Source organism: Phyllostomus hastatus, unplaced genomic scaffold (genome assembly GCF_019186645.2).
Source record: "Phyllostomus hastatus isolate PE091 unplaced genomic scaffold, TTU_PhHast_1.1 phas_contig_196, whole genome shotgun sequence".
Lineage (NCBI taxonomy): Eukaryota > Metazoa > Chordata > Mammalia > Chiroptera > Phyllostomidae > Phyllostomus > Phyllostomus hastatus.
In genome coordinates, this window is record NW_025333709.1 from 23,562,367 (window position 1) to 23,575,023 (window position 12,657).

Consider the following 12,657-nt stretch of genomic DNA (forward strand, 5'->3'; position numbering starts at 1 on the left):
CCCATACCTAGAGTACAGTAATAATCAGATTGTTGCAAGGGGAAGAGTTGCAGGGGCTGGGAAAGACAGGCGACTCTTAGTGAGTTTCCCCAGAGCTCTGGGAAAATACAGTCCTGTTCACTAAAGAATCAACCCCCACGGCCCGCTGTCTGAGCGCCTTCCAGCCCTGCAGAGGGACCTCTCTCCAAACTTCCAACCCCAGGAATTCCCCATTCCCAGTTTGAAGGGGCGGGGAACTACCGGAATCTTTGTCAGGTTCACCCCGCCCCGCCCCCTCCCGCAGAGCTCCGCCCAGGCTGACGTCCCCCTCGCTCTCAGGAGCTCGCCAAACCTCAGCCGCTGTACTCCCTATCCCCTCTTCTCCCCTTCCCTTCCCCAGGCCCCGGCCGTCCGCAGGCACTGAGCTGCGGAGGAGAGAAACCGCCAACCCAGAGGTGGCGGCAGTCTCCGGGGCACGCGGCCCGTCAGGAGGGGCGGGGCCTGGAGTGAGGGGGCGGGGCGGGCAAGCAGCCCGCCCGCGCCGTGCCACGAGCAAGGGGGGAGCTGTCCCCGACCCCTGCCCACTAGCCCGCGGGCCACCTCCGGGTTGGCCGCAGAGTTTGTCCGCTGGGCTTGGTGCAGCTTGACGGAGGGAGAGTGGCCCGCGCCGGGCCGGCCGGCGCCGGGGGTGAGGCTGCCAGGGAGGGGTTGGGGGCGCCCGAGGGGCCGAGCATCCCTCTCCGCCACCCACCGACCCCAGTCCCCCGCCGGCCCTCCTCCTGGCGCCGGGCCACCCCGTCCCGCCGTGACCCCCAGCTGCCTTGGGAGCCCCACGGGGTAAGTGCGACTTCCTTTTTGTGTGGGGAGGAGACCAAAGCAGAGCAGCGGTGCTATGGGCCCGCTCCCTGCCCACGCGACCCTCTTCACGATCCGTGGCGGCCAAATCCTACCGGGTCCTCAGGGAGGCTGCCCCGGGACAGCTCTGCCCCAAGGGGTGGGCCAGGCAGGCAGTTCCCCAAACTGCATCCGGGGCTCGAACCCGGGCCAGGCCTCCACGCCCTTAGAGCTGTGGAGCGGCGTCTGGGCCGCCCTCGACTTGTGCAAAGTTCTGGACGCGGGTCGGTGGCGAGCCTGCTGAGGCATGGACCGCTGTCCGGAATCCTTGCCCTTCCCGGTACTGTTCTGCTAATAAACAAACTGGAAACCATTTCAGATTTATTTTCCCCATTACCCGCAGACTATCATAATCTAAGTTTTGATTTTAAGTAACTGCTTCACCCCGGAGTGTGGAGAATCAGAAAGGGACTTTATTTCCATAAAACCCCGCGTGCCTGGTTTGAAACTTTTTCTTTTGAGCATGTCATGGCATACTTGGGCATCAAAAGCTAAGGAAGGAAGGAAGGAAGTTTGCTGTATCAAAGAGTCAAGTATCACTGCCATCGTTTTATTGTTCTCTTTGATTTTTAAAAATATATTTGAAAGGTTAACACATTCACAAAAATCAAAGGGTACAAAAGGGATAATATATACAAAGTTTCTCTCCCCTCCCACCCGTGCACCCCAGCCAGCCAATATTACCACTGTTTTGTGCAGCCCTCCAGAGAGTATGTATATGCAAATGCACTTTTAAAAAACGAAACTGTTGTATGTTAGTAAAGTTCCTTGCAGTGACTGGTGCCCAATAAATGTTCATTCTCCCTCCAGTTAGAAAACAGTTTCATAAGTCTTTTTGGTTATTAGACCACTGAATAAACAATGACTTTTCTTCTGGTTTTAAGCCTTTGTGAATTTAACTATATTGTGAATGTGTATGTTCTGTTGGCTTGCTATAACTATGTGAATGCCTTTACGCAAGTGTACACAATATTTTGGGGTAATTGGCAGGTATGTAGAAATCAATATGCAATTGTAGGGAGATAGGTCTTTATATATATATATATATATATATATATATACACATACAGTGGTTAGTTCCAAAAATGATTTGAAGCAACTTGGTGCCATAGGGTGAAGCAAAACTAAATGAGAAAATTGAGGCAGAACAGGAAAAAAATAAAAGAACACAAAGTTAACCGGAAAAGATAATACTAAGTGCATATTATAAGATTGTATGATGGAGTTGACGTATTTTAAAAATCCCTACAGAAAAGAATGGATTTTGGGCAACAGTGTTCTTCAATAAAGGGCAGTAACAAAACTCTAAAGATACATTCTCTGAAAATTTAATTTGATCCATTCATAACATTTAAAATGATCCAGAACAGTATTTCCCAACCTGTGTCCTAAGAAATGAGAAATCAGTAGTTGATTACTTAAAGTAAGATTCTGAGTTCAAATAAGTTTGCGATAGCTGGGTTAGACCAGTTTCAATACTTACTACCCTTTCTTGGCAAATGTTCAAGATTACTCTTTTAAAATGGAATATATTTTGTAACCTTTTCCAAAGTGATTTGACTATGGAATATAAATTGGGAACTACTGAACTTAGAGAAATGGATGGATTGCCTCTTCTTCAGGGGGTTCTTCATGAGAACTTCCTGCAGCTGAGGTTTGATGGGAACTGGAAAGCAAACAGTTTGAGGTTATCCAGTTTGGTAAGAACCAAAGTGAAGCTCATGTAAAAGTCAGAATTTTAATATACTATATATTAAAGGTAAAGGCTACTTTCCCCCTGAATTCTTTCATAGTTATTGTTCTGCAAGTAGCCTGTTGGGTCAAATGACCTCTAGGACTTTTTCCTATTCAGTGTTTCATGGGTACTCCGGGTCTTGAATTAAACTATGTTTAGGCAAATAAAATTTCTTCAGAAATGACTTCAGTTATTCTCAGATATAAATATGTGATTAAGATGTTCTTCTCATCACAAATATTATTGGTACTATTAATTTACTATCAAACTCTAGGGTTCTGTGGTCGTAAAAGGTCTTAGAAAGCATGGTGATAGTGGAAAGTAATTTGAAACCAGCAAATCTGGGATTCTGCCACTAATGTGCCAGGTGGTTTCTAGCAAGTGTATGAACCACTCGGAATCTGTTTTCTTATTTGTAAGATTAGAATGATGATAGCACCCATTTCATTCAATAGATGTTGAGAGAAGAATAGGTTTTGGGCAGTAGAAGAACAGCTTTGAAGGTGATGATAAATAACGTACTGAGAATCTTTTAGTCCTGGCCAGTGTGACTTAGTTGGTTGGGCGTCATCTTGCAAAACAAAAGAGTGCATGTCTGGGTTGCAGGTTCGGTCCCTGGACAGGGCGATAGATGTTTATCTCTCACATCAATGTTACACTCCCTCTTTCTCCCTCCCGAACCCTCGCTCTAAAAATAAATAAATAAATAATTTTAAAAAGAATCTTTTACTGTCTAAATATTTTCCTGATTGCAGATGACAAGAGTTTGGAGGGAGCAATGTCCTTGGTTCCGGAGTTTCAGCCACCAAGTAGTGAGAACTGAGTGAGGGATTAGTCCAAAAATGTATCTGCATCAATTCAATTCCTATGTTTGGATTTTGAAAGTTTGGATAATGAGGGATACTTCTGTAGCCAAGTGTTCTATAAATGATGTAGTGCTATACAAAATATTACTATTCTGAAGATAAATGAGGGTCGGAGCTATTCAATGTCTTCACTCCATTTATGAGAAAGGGGTTTGTTGAGTATATCAGGTAAGGTAAATTATGTGGTGGTAACAAAGGACCTTCACACCTTAGTGGTTTAAAACAACAAAAGTTTATTTGTCAGTCACAGTACATGTCCGATTAAGGTCAGCAGCACAGGTCATTGTCAGAGTCCCAGGTTGTCACAGACTCCTCGACACTGCTTATGCCACTGTTAAGGCAGGGGAAGAATTTGTCAGGGATATAGATGTTAGACTAAAACAGCAGACAAAAAAAAGACAAGGGTTTGGGTTCAAACTTTAGAATGTCTGGACTGCCAGTCCAAACCGTTTTTTTTTTTTAAGATTTTATATTTTTATTTTTAGATAGAGGGGAAGGGAGGAAGAAAGAGAGGGAGAGAAACAACAATGTGTGGTTACCTCTTGCATGCCCACTACCAGGGACCTGGCCTGCAACCCAGGCATGTGCCCTAGACTAGGAATCGAACCGGCGACCCTTTGATTCACAGGCTGGCACTCCACCACTGAACCACACCAGCTAGGGCCCAAGCCATTCTTATACTCTTGTTGCTGTGTAGTTGAGCGGGTCTCCTTAGGTTCAACTGAACATTCAGGCTCACAAAACTGCCATCGGCTTGTTCACTCAGAAGGATACCAGATGGGAACTGCCAGCAGGGCAGCATCCCTGGCTCCTCATCAGTGGTTGTGCTCATTACAAGGATCCATGCAAGCAGTTCATGTAGCTTTCTGGGAGACATCCTTTCAAGTGGACGCTCAAGTGCCAGGAGGCAGCTCACATCAGGTAGGTGCAGCAGCCACTTTGGCTTTAAAAATTTCAGCTCCCATGGAAGACAGTATCTCTTTCTTACACAACTCCATAGACTTAGCTTCCAGGGTCCCTGAAAGACATAGCCCAGTTACAAGAGCATCCCACTTAGGAAAGTCAAAACTATGGGTTCCTATCAGGTATTCATAGTTTATGTATAGCTCCTCTGAGTCTAGAGGCAAATTTAATAATTATTTTTACTATGAACAGTGTTGCCTGGTAATGAAAGTAGCATACCTCCTTCCACCAGACCTAAAAGTCTTAGTTAACCAACTGAAGGTCAAATGCAGAAAAGGAAAAGATTCTTACCTCTACTCATAGAGGTAAGAATAATACCTCTACTCATAATACTTGTATTATCCATAGTATCTTCTAAAGGACTATTATCCATGGTCCTTTTCATTCGGGAAGTACTCAATAAGATATCCTTTGCTTCCTTTGACGTAGTGTGTTTTAGCTCCTTATGATGGAAAAAGTGTAAAACAGAAAGAGCTGTTGAGAGGAAGGTGAGGATGGAAAGGTAGACAAAGGCTACTAGATTGTTAAAAACACTGAATTCTGTACTAAAGATTTTGGCTTTTGTGTATCTTGCAGTGATTGAGAACACAAACATGTAACTTTTAAGTGAGAGTGATATGGACAAGAACTGCACTTTGGAACGTTGCTTTGACTGCAGCTTAGAGAGTGGATGAGAGGGGGTTTCATTCAACTTGAGGCTTGTTGGCTCGTTTCCACTCAACATTTGCCTTTCTTTGGGGAGATTTCTACAATAAGCAGAAAGAAGGACTACTCAATTCTGGGCTTTACAGGAGTTTAGAATTGCTAGATATATTCAGCATGGTCTTTTGAAGGGGCCTGAATTAGGTTGTCCTCCTAAATTTATTACTACCACCCCCAGTGGAGATTGGGAGTTTGGGAGGACTACCCTGAACTGCCTCCTTAGGTTCCATCAAACACTAAGAAGTTCTGGTCTCCCCAGATCTCCATTTGACTCACTAACATACCTCATTTTGCTTTTTGCTCGAGCTAAAGGATAGAACAAGTCTTCCAGTGGATATATTTGATTTGTTTTTAGGTCTAGTTTTAGAGCAAGCCAGGCTTCTCTTTAATGGTTAACTGGTTTAATTGACATTTGTAGTGATTAACTATTTCTAATTATGAGCAGCTAAGAAAGAATGCTTCACATTTTTCTCCTATTGCTTACACATTGCCCTTTACTACTCTTTCCTTACCCAACTTAATGCTGTTCTGTCTAATATAAATATACAGCTTATAAAATCTAATTGGTCTTGCAGCAGAATCAAACTGATCTGTGATTGGCTTATTGTGGGTGCAGAGAACCCAGGCCATTTTGTTTGATTATATTTGTGTCTAAGAGTCCTGATTGATTACCTTTTCCCCCTCCATCACCATAAAGCTGCACAGAAGCAAATCCAGAACTAAACACTTACTGGATTTGGTTCAGGTCAGTAAAAGACAAAATTATGGTTATCCACACCATTACTTTTTATGGCACGGAAGACAGTTAGTTGGGTATCTCAGCACATGCCAAACAGGAAGTTTAGCAGGGGTTTGCCACAATCTTTATAATTCTCATCCTTGTGCCACAGCAAATATGCACTTAACTCACAAAATCTAAGGCATGGGTGGCAAGAAACCTTTCTTATTTTAGCTGTCATCATCAAGCCAAAGGGCTACTTTAAAAAATAAATGTTTTGTTATAATCAAGCTGTGGTCTTCATTGTATCAAATGTGATAGCTTTTATAAGTGAGTTTGGGGATAAAAAAGTACATATCATACCAATTTAGCTGAGTTGAGGGAGTTGAAAACATGTTCATGTTTTCAGGTTTAATGTTCATGTGGGCCAGCACTTTGCCCAAAAGAAATAGTGACAGAATTTGGGAGGGATCCAAGTGGGAAGAAATCTATGCTTGTGCTTGGTGAGTAAATGGCATTTTGACATTTAATAATGGTGAATTTAACAGTCTTTGTTATATTAGAAGTGATATATTCTTTACTATGTTTTTTTTCTTTTGAAGTTCCTTATTAGCTTTAAGTTTGGTCAGATCTTATTGGTAAAGAATTTAAGTCTGCCTTACTATTCTGCCCTAGATAACTAACCTTATACAAGTCAACTATACTCTAAACATGCTTCCTCATTTGGACAATGGCGATAAATGCCTGCACTGTCACCTCACAAAGTAGTTGTGGGTTGCAAATGAGAATACTTTGAAAGCAAGGAGCAGTGTGGTGTACCTGGAAGTACATAGTCTTTGGAGTGAGTTCTGGTCCAAAATGAACCCTGCTATTCACTAGCTATATGTAACCTCACTTCACTTCAGTGTCCTTATCTGTAAGGGGTGGGGGGAGTTACCCTGTTTGCCAGAGTTTTTGTGATAGCTAAATGCAAAGTATTTCATATACTATCTTGCACATTTAGGAGGCACTTAGGAAATAGTAGCTGCTGTTACAAATCCAGATCTTAACTCAGTACTTGCACACGTTACTTATTTAATCCCATTTTACTGAAGAGCAAGCTAAAGATCAAGAAAGTAAAGTGATTTGCCCAAATTATACAGTGAGCTGGTAGGTGATTTAGCTGTTGGGCTCTTTCTGCTTTAGCTCTTAGGCTACCATTAACAAGTGATAATGTGAAAAAATAACAGCAGAAGCACCCTCCACTAGCTGCCTCTGAACAAACTCATATCTTTAACCACATGCTTTTCTTTCCTCTATAAAATGTACATCCTAATCCCAAGGGCCAGATGAATGCACATGGCTAAGTGAGTGGCTCCTAAAACACCTGCACTTCTGTGCTTTCCTGTTGAGTTGGATACTTACAAGAAGTTAGTTTTGTTTATTCAGAAACCTGTTTGTAACATTAGTAAACATGTTAAGTAATGAGTATAAAGAAAAGAATTCTTTCTTTGAAAATTAAGTTGAATGCTTTGGGACATCTCAACATGTGTTATTAACAAATTTGCTATCAAGTAGGATAACTGTAAGAGATGAGGGTGGGGGATCATCAAAGTCTAAAGAAGTGCCTGTCAGAGTGCCCAAGCACAAGCTAACTGGTTTTTAGAGTATTAGTGGTTTTCAAGGAAATAAGGAGCTCACACTAAAATGTAAATTAACAACATCGCTAAGCACGCTGTTTACTTCAGCTAAGCACACTGTTTACTTCAGCTGACTATTTTACAATAAGACTTTCTCCTTGAAGTAGTGGATTAATTTGCGTCTGGCCCAACCTTCTTATCTCATGGTGGACAGACTGCTGGTGTAATGGATTCATATTATTTTGGAAGTGCTCTTACATTTTTTCTCCATTTATAGAAACCATAAGTGGAAATCATAGATGATGGATCATTGTGGGTGTGGTTTATACAAGAAAGAAGACCCAAACTCTGTAGGAGGCCCATATCAAATATACAGCATTTACTTTATATGAAAAAATTTGTGAATCAATGTGCACTTATGTGTTTAAAATAAGTTTTAATATGTCAACATAATTTTTACAGTTACAGATTTCCCCTACTGTCCAAAGGTAGAGCCTACCCTATGAAACCTTTCTAAGCTGAAATGGTGTAGGGCAGTGATTTTCAACCGGTGTGCCACAAGAATTTTTAAAACATGCAATACCTGACTTTAGTCAGGGGCACTGACCCCTTTACCCGTAGACTGTCAAATTTTTTTAAGAATGACAACAGGCAACACAATAACTGTCTGGTGTGAATGAATCAAAGTTATACTTATTTTTTTCAGATCAACAAAAAAAAATATTTTTTGCTGTGCCGCAGAATTTTAGTAATTGATGTGTACCATGAGATGAAAGAGGTTGACAATCACTGGCATGAGGCAAAAAAGCAATTACCACTCATTTGTATAGAAAATGTTTTTGGTGTTCCCAGACCCAAAAATAACTTACCAAATCATACTGAATAACACATAAAACCTAAAATAACACCAACATAGAGTGGAAGTGGGAATGCACAAAATAAATTGAGATGAAGGGCAGATGCTCCCAGATACAGTTCAAAGCTCTGGCGGGTTGATGCTGAGATGCTGAGTGTCGTTCCCAGGGCAGGAGCTTGTGGGGGCCCCTCTCCCTGCTGGGGGTGCTGCTGCTTCTGTAACAGCTTGCAGCCAAATACCTGCTGACCACTATTTTGCTTTTTGCCTTTCTTTGTGAAAGTGAAAATCCTCTTACGATCTCTTTCAGTTAGCGAAAATAGGTTCTAATGTAAGTCTTCTATAAAAGTGAAAATGGCATGAAGTGAACTTTTAAAAAGTGGGGGATACCTGTACTGACTTTTTCATTTAATGAGCCAACTGTAGGTTTCATCTGACAAGTGGGCTTTTACTACACTCAGAGTTCCAACTTGACTGCAAATTTGTCTTTGATCTCTCCAGCTATCTTAGTATCCTATTCATGCACCTGTATATTTTCACCATGCTGTATTGTGATTTTAAAATTGAATATCAGTTCTGGTATTTTAAGGGCCTTCCTTGAAAGCCGTAGTCCATTCAGTAACCTTCATGGAGTTTCTAGTCTGTGAGAGAAGGCAGACATTAAGTAATTAAAATGAGATTATTGAGTTATCTGAGCAAGTAGTTTGAGATGCTGTATGCTCATATAGCAAGGAGACACTGTGTACTTTAAAAATTACAGTAGCATTACCCTGCTTACTTTTTTCACCTTGATCTTATATAAGTATATATCACAGTTCTTTCAGGGTACACAAGGAAATAGAATCTCTGTATTAATGGCTTTTACCATGAAACTGTATTTCAATTTTCATTGTATATCAGAGTTTTTGACTGCTGATTTCTTAATCTACCATGTAGCTTACAAAGCAAAATCTCTTAGCTTGTTACAGATGAATGTAAATTCAATACTTATTTTAAATTTTTGTTTACTAATTAAATCAGAAATATTTCCCAATGATTTTTAACAAAGTGATTTAATATCAGATTTCAGAGTACATTCTAACTTTTTTCATTATAAAGAAATTCCAATGCAATGTGTTTGTGGTACCTATTAGGAAGTAAATGCAAAGATAAAAAAAATAACCAATGTTAAGAATCCAGGATTCATTTATCCATGCTTTGAATTTCTGATTTCTTAAATAGATTGATTTTAACATTAAGCTAGGTAGGGTTCTAGACCCCTGTTTCTCTATTTGGTTGCTAGAAACATAATTAAAACCAAATTTGTCTACAGCTGCACTCAGTCCTCTTGAAATTGTGTCCTTCCTGCTTTCCTATTTATGCCAGTGTTACCATTCTCCTTCCAGTCACTCAGGTTTGGAATGCGGTCAACTTTGAGTCTTTTTGTTTGCCACAGACATTCCATAACATCTGTCCCTGTAACATCTTCTAACATCCATTCTACTGTCAGATCTTGTTGCCTCTAGCCAAGGTTAAACTATACCTGTCACCTTGAAGAGTTTTCTAACTGGTTTCCCTGCTGGTGTTACCTTCCCTCACAAATCCATTCCCCACTCTTGCCAAGTTAATTTATTTTGTGCCATACTTCTAAATCCTCAAATCAAGAACCTCATCCTCTCTCAGATAAAAGACATACTTTCTCCTTGATAATTCCCTAAGAATATTGTTTAAGACCCTCTTCTGCTAGATTTTCAGATCTTCCAAATCAACATCTGAGCCATTAATTAATTTATTTATTCCCTGAGTTAAATTCAGTAACTACTTGAATGCCATACACTATACAAGTTGTTAGAGATATAGTGGTCTCTGCTCTGATGGATTTTACTGTCTATTTTCTCATCTTTGAGTTCTTTCTGCATAAAGCACAAACAGTTATTGAATTAACATAAATCCTGGATTTTTTTTTTGCATTTATAATGTTTGCTTTTTTATGAGTTTGGAGAAGAGGTACAGAATATCTGGCATATTTCTGGAATTAAAATTAAATCTCAAATCTATCTTACCTGGGTAAATAAACTGATATTTTCTGCCATCATACATTTTTAAAATATTAGTGGAATTTAAATTTTAGGGGAATTATATTATTTTTCAAATTTTTAAAATGAGATAGTCTGATAAAAGACTTAATTTGACAATTTTTTTAAAGTATCCCAGGATTACCAAACTTTAAAGGATTCTTCTAATGTGTTGTCATTCATTCTTGTTATAGTTGAGGGAAAACTTGAGTTGTGAAGTACTGCTGGGCTAGTACAGTGAAAATCTTGATGTGTTTATGTAACATATATGTTACATCCTTAAAACTATAGGAATAGATTCATTAAAATTAATTACTCATAAAACAAATACTGCTGTCTTTAAAACTCTAGGTGAAGAGAGGTTTGTATAGTAATGGTCATCGATATCAACCATTTACTGAATGGCTGAGATTGACGTTGAGTGAAGCCACACTGTTGAAGTGAGCTCATCTGCATCTACCTTAATGACATTTCAGTGTTGCTCTTGTAGTAGTGTCATCTTCTTTTTTAAGATTTTATTTATTTTAGAGAGAGGGGAAAGGAGGGAGAGAAGGAGAGAAGCATCAATGTGCGGTTGCCTCTGAGGCACCCCTTACTGGGGACATTGCCCACATCCCAGGCATGTGCCCTGACTGGGAATTGAACCAGTGACCCTGTGGTCCAAAGGTCAGCACTCAGTCCACTGAGCCACACCTGCCAGGGCAGTGGTGTCATATTTTAAATTCACAAACTTACATCTACAGCTTTCATTAGATTCTTAAAGGTATAAAAACACCGTTCCAAAGCAGAATCAGCCATTCCATTATGTAAACCTATAGACTGAGGTTATCTGGCAATACTAGTGTTGGCTGCATGTGGAATAACTGGAATTCTCATATGCAGCTGGTGGAAGTATAAACGGGTAAGAGCGATCAAAGGTGAACATATGCATACCTTATGATCCAGCAGTTTTGTTTCTGTTCATGTGTACGTGTATACTGGAAAACATATACAAGAATCTGCATAGCATTACTTGCAGAAGCCCAAAACTAGAAACAATTCAAAGGTCTATCAGCAATAGAATAGATTTTGCTGGTCATATATTTATATAGTCGAATACTATATAGCCATAAAAACCAACTCTCAGCTGCTACAGACGACAACACAGATTAATTTCAAAATAGTGGTAAAAAATACATTTATATGAAGTTCAAAAGCAAGTAAAATTAATTGATGCAAAAGATGGTGGCTACCTTTTGAGGTAAAACATGACAAAGACCTTTTGAGTGCCTCTCTTAGCCTGGGCGCAGTTCATATTGTGAAAATTCATTGAGCTCTCCCATTGTGATTTGTACACTTTTCTGTTGAATGTTAAACTTCAATTTTAAAATGTTTTTAAAGGTGCAGGCACTAGTTGCTATCCATTTGGAAAATAGATTAGAAAACATTATTTGCAAAACAAGTAGATAGAGCTGATCTCTGTGATGGTAGAAAGAGCTTCTAGACAGTGATAAGGGAAAGACAAACGGCCAGAGAGGAAAAAAGTCTGAGAATGTAAATACACAGTTCAGAGAACTGAGAGTCAAAATGGCCAAAAGCCTGTGAAAACATGCTCAAGCCCAGTGGTCATCTGGACTGAAAATAACGATAATACTCGTGTTGACTGTTGAGTCTAAGAAAATAGATTAGGAGAGTACATTTTCTCTAGTTTTGGAAATGTGAATTTTAGGAAAGTAAATTATGTATTTAAATATAAAATACACATACCTTCAACCCAGCAATTTCATTTCTGGGAGTAACTTCCATAGACATAAAAGCCTCACTTGTATTTTTATTCCAAGATTATTTTAATAACATAACACAAAAACCTGAAATCTACTCAAATGCCCATTAGGAAGGAGATAGTTTAATAAATTGTATTTTACAATTATGAAATATTATACACATGTTAAAAAGATCATTATTCATTTATGTATATACATATAATTGAGAAAAGCAAAATGCAAAAAAGATATATACAATATGTTGTCTCTTTCATAAACAATGACAGAACTCCGATCTATGTGTGTGTAAGTTGGTATGTGGTTTTACAAACATGAAGAAAGCAGTGAAAGACTTCCCACCAGCCTGTCAACATTGATCACCAGGGAGAATGAGTGGAAGAGGATAGACAAAATAAAGGTCTCGGTAAAAAAAAAAAAAAAAGCATGCAGTAGAAGTTTACTGATACAAAAGTTTGGAAATACACACACACACACACACACACACACACACACACACACACACATAGACAGT

General features: G+C 39.7%; 1 protein-coding gene across 6 annotated transcripts in view; it reads left to right on the forward strand.

The window, feature by feature from the left end:
- The first annotated feature begins 437 nt into the window (after positions 1-437).
- The window catches only part of KLHL5 (kelch like family member 5), a 63,503-nt gene continuing 51,283 nt past the window's right edge, over positions 438-12,657 (forward strand). Inside the window, exons 1-2 of one of the 6 annotated variants that reach the window (XM_045834565.1) lie at positions 706-816; positions 4,241-4,395. In XM_045834565.1, the coding sequence (XP_045690521.1) occupies positions 4,252-4,395 (144 nt within the window). In that variant the 5' untranslated portion in view covers positions 706-816; positions 4,241-4,251. Of the gene's footprint in view, positions 817-4,240; positions 4,396-12,657 lie in introns of all 6 variants that reach the window. The other 5 variants (XM_045834564.1, XM_045834563.1, XM_045834567.1 and 2 more) reach the window with 5 other exon arrangements.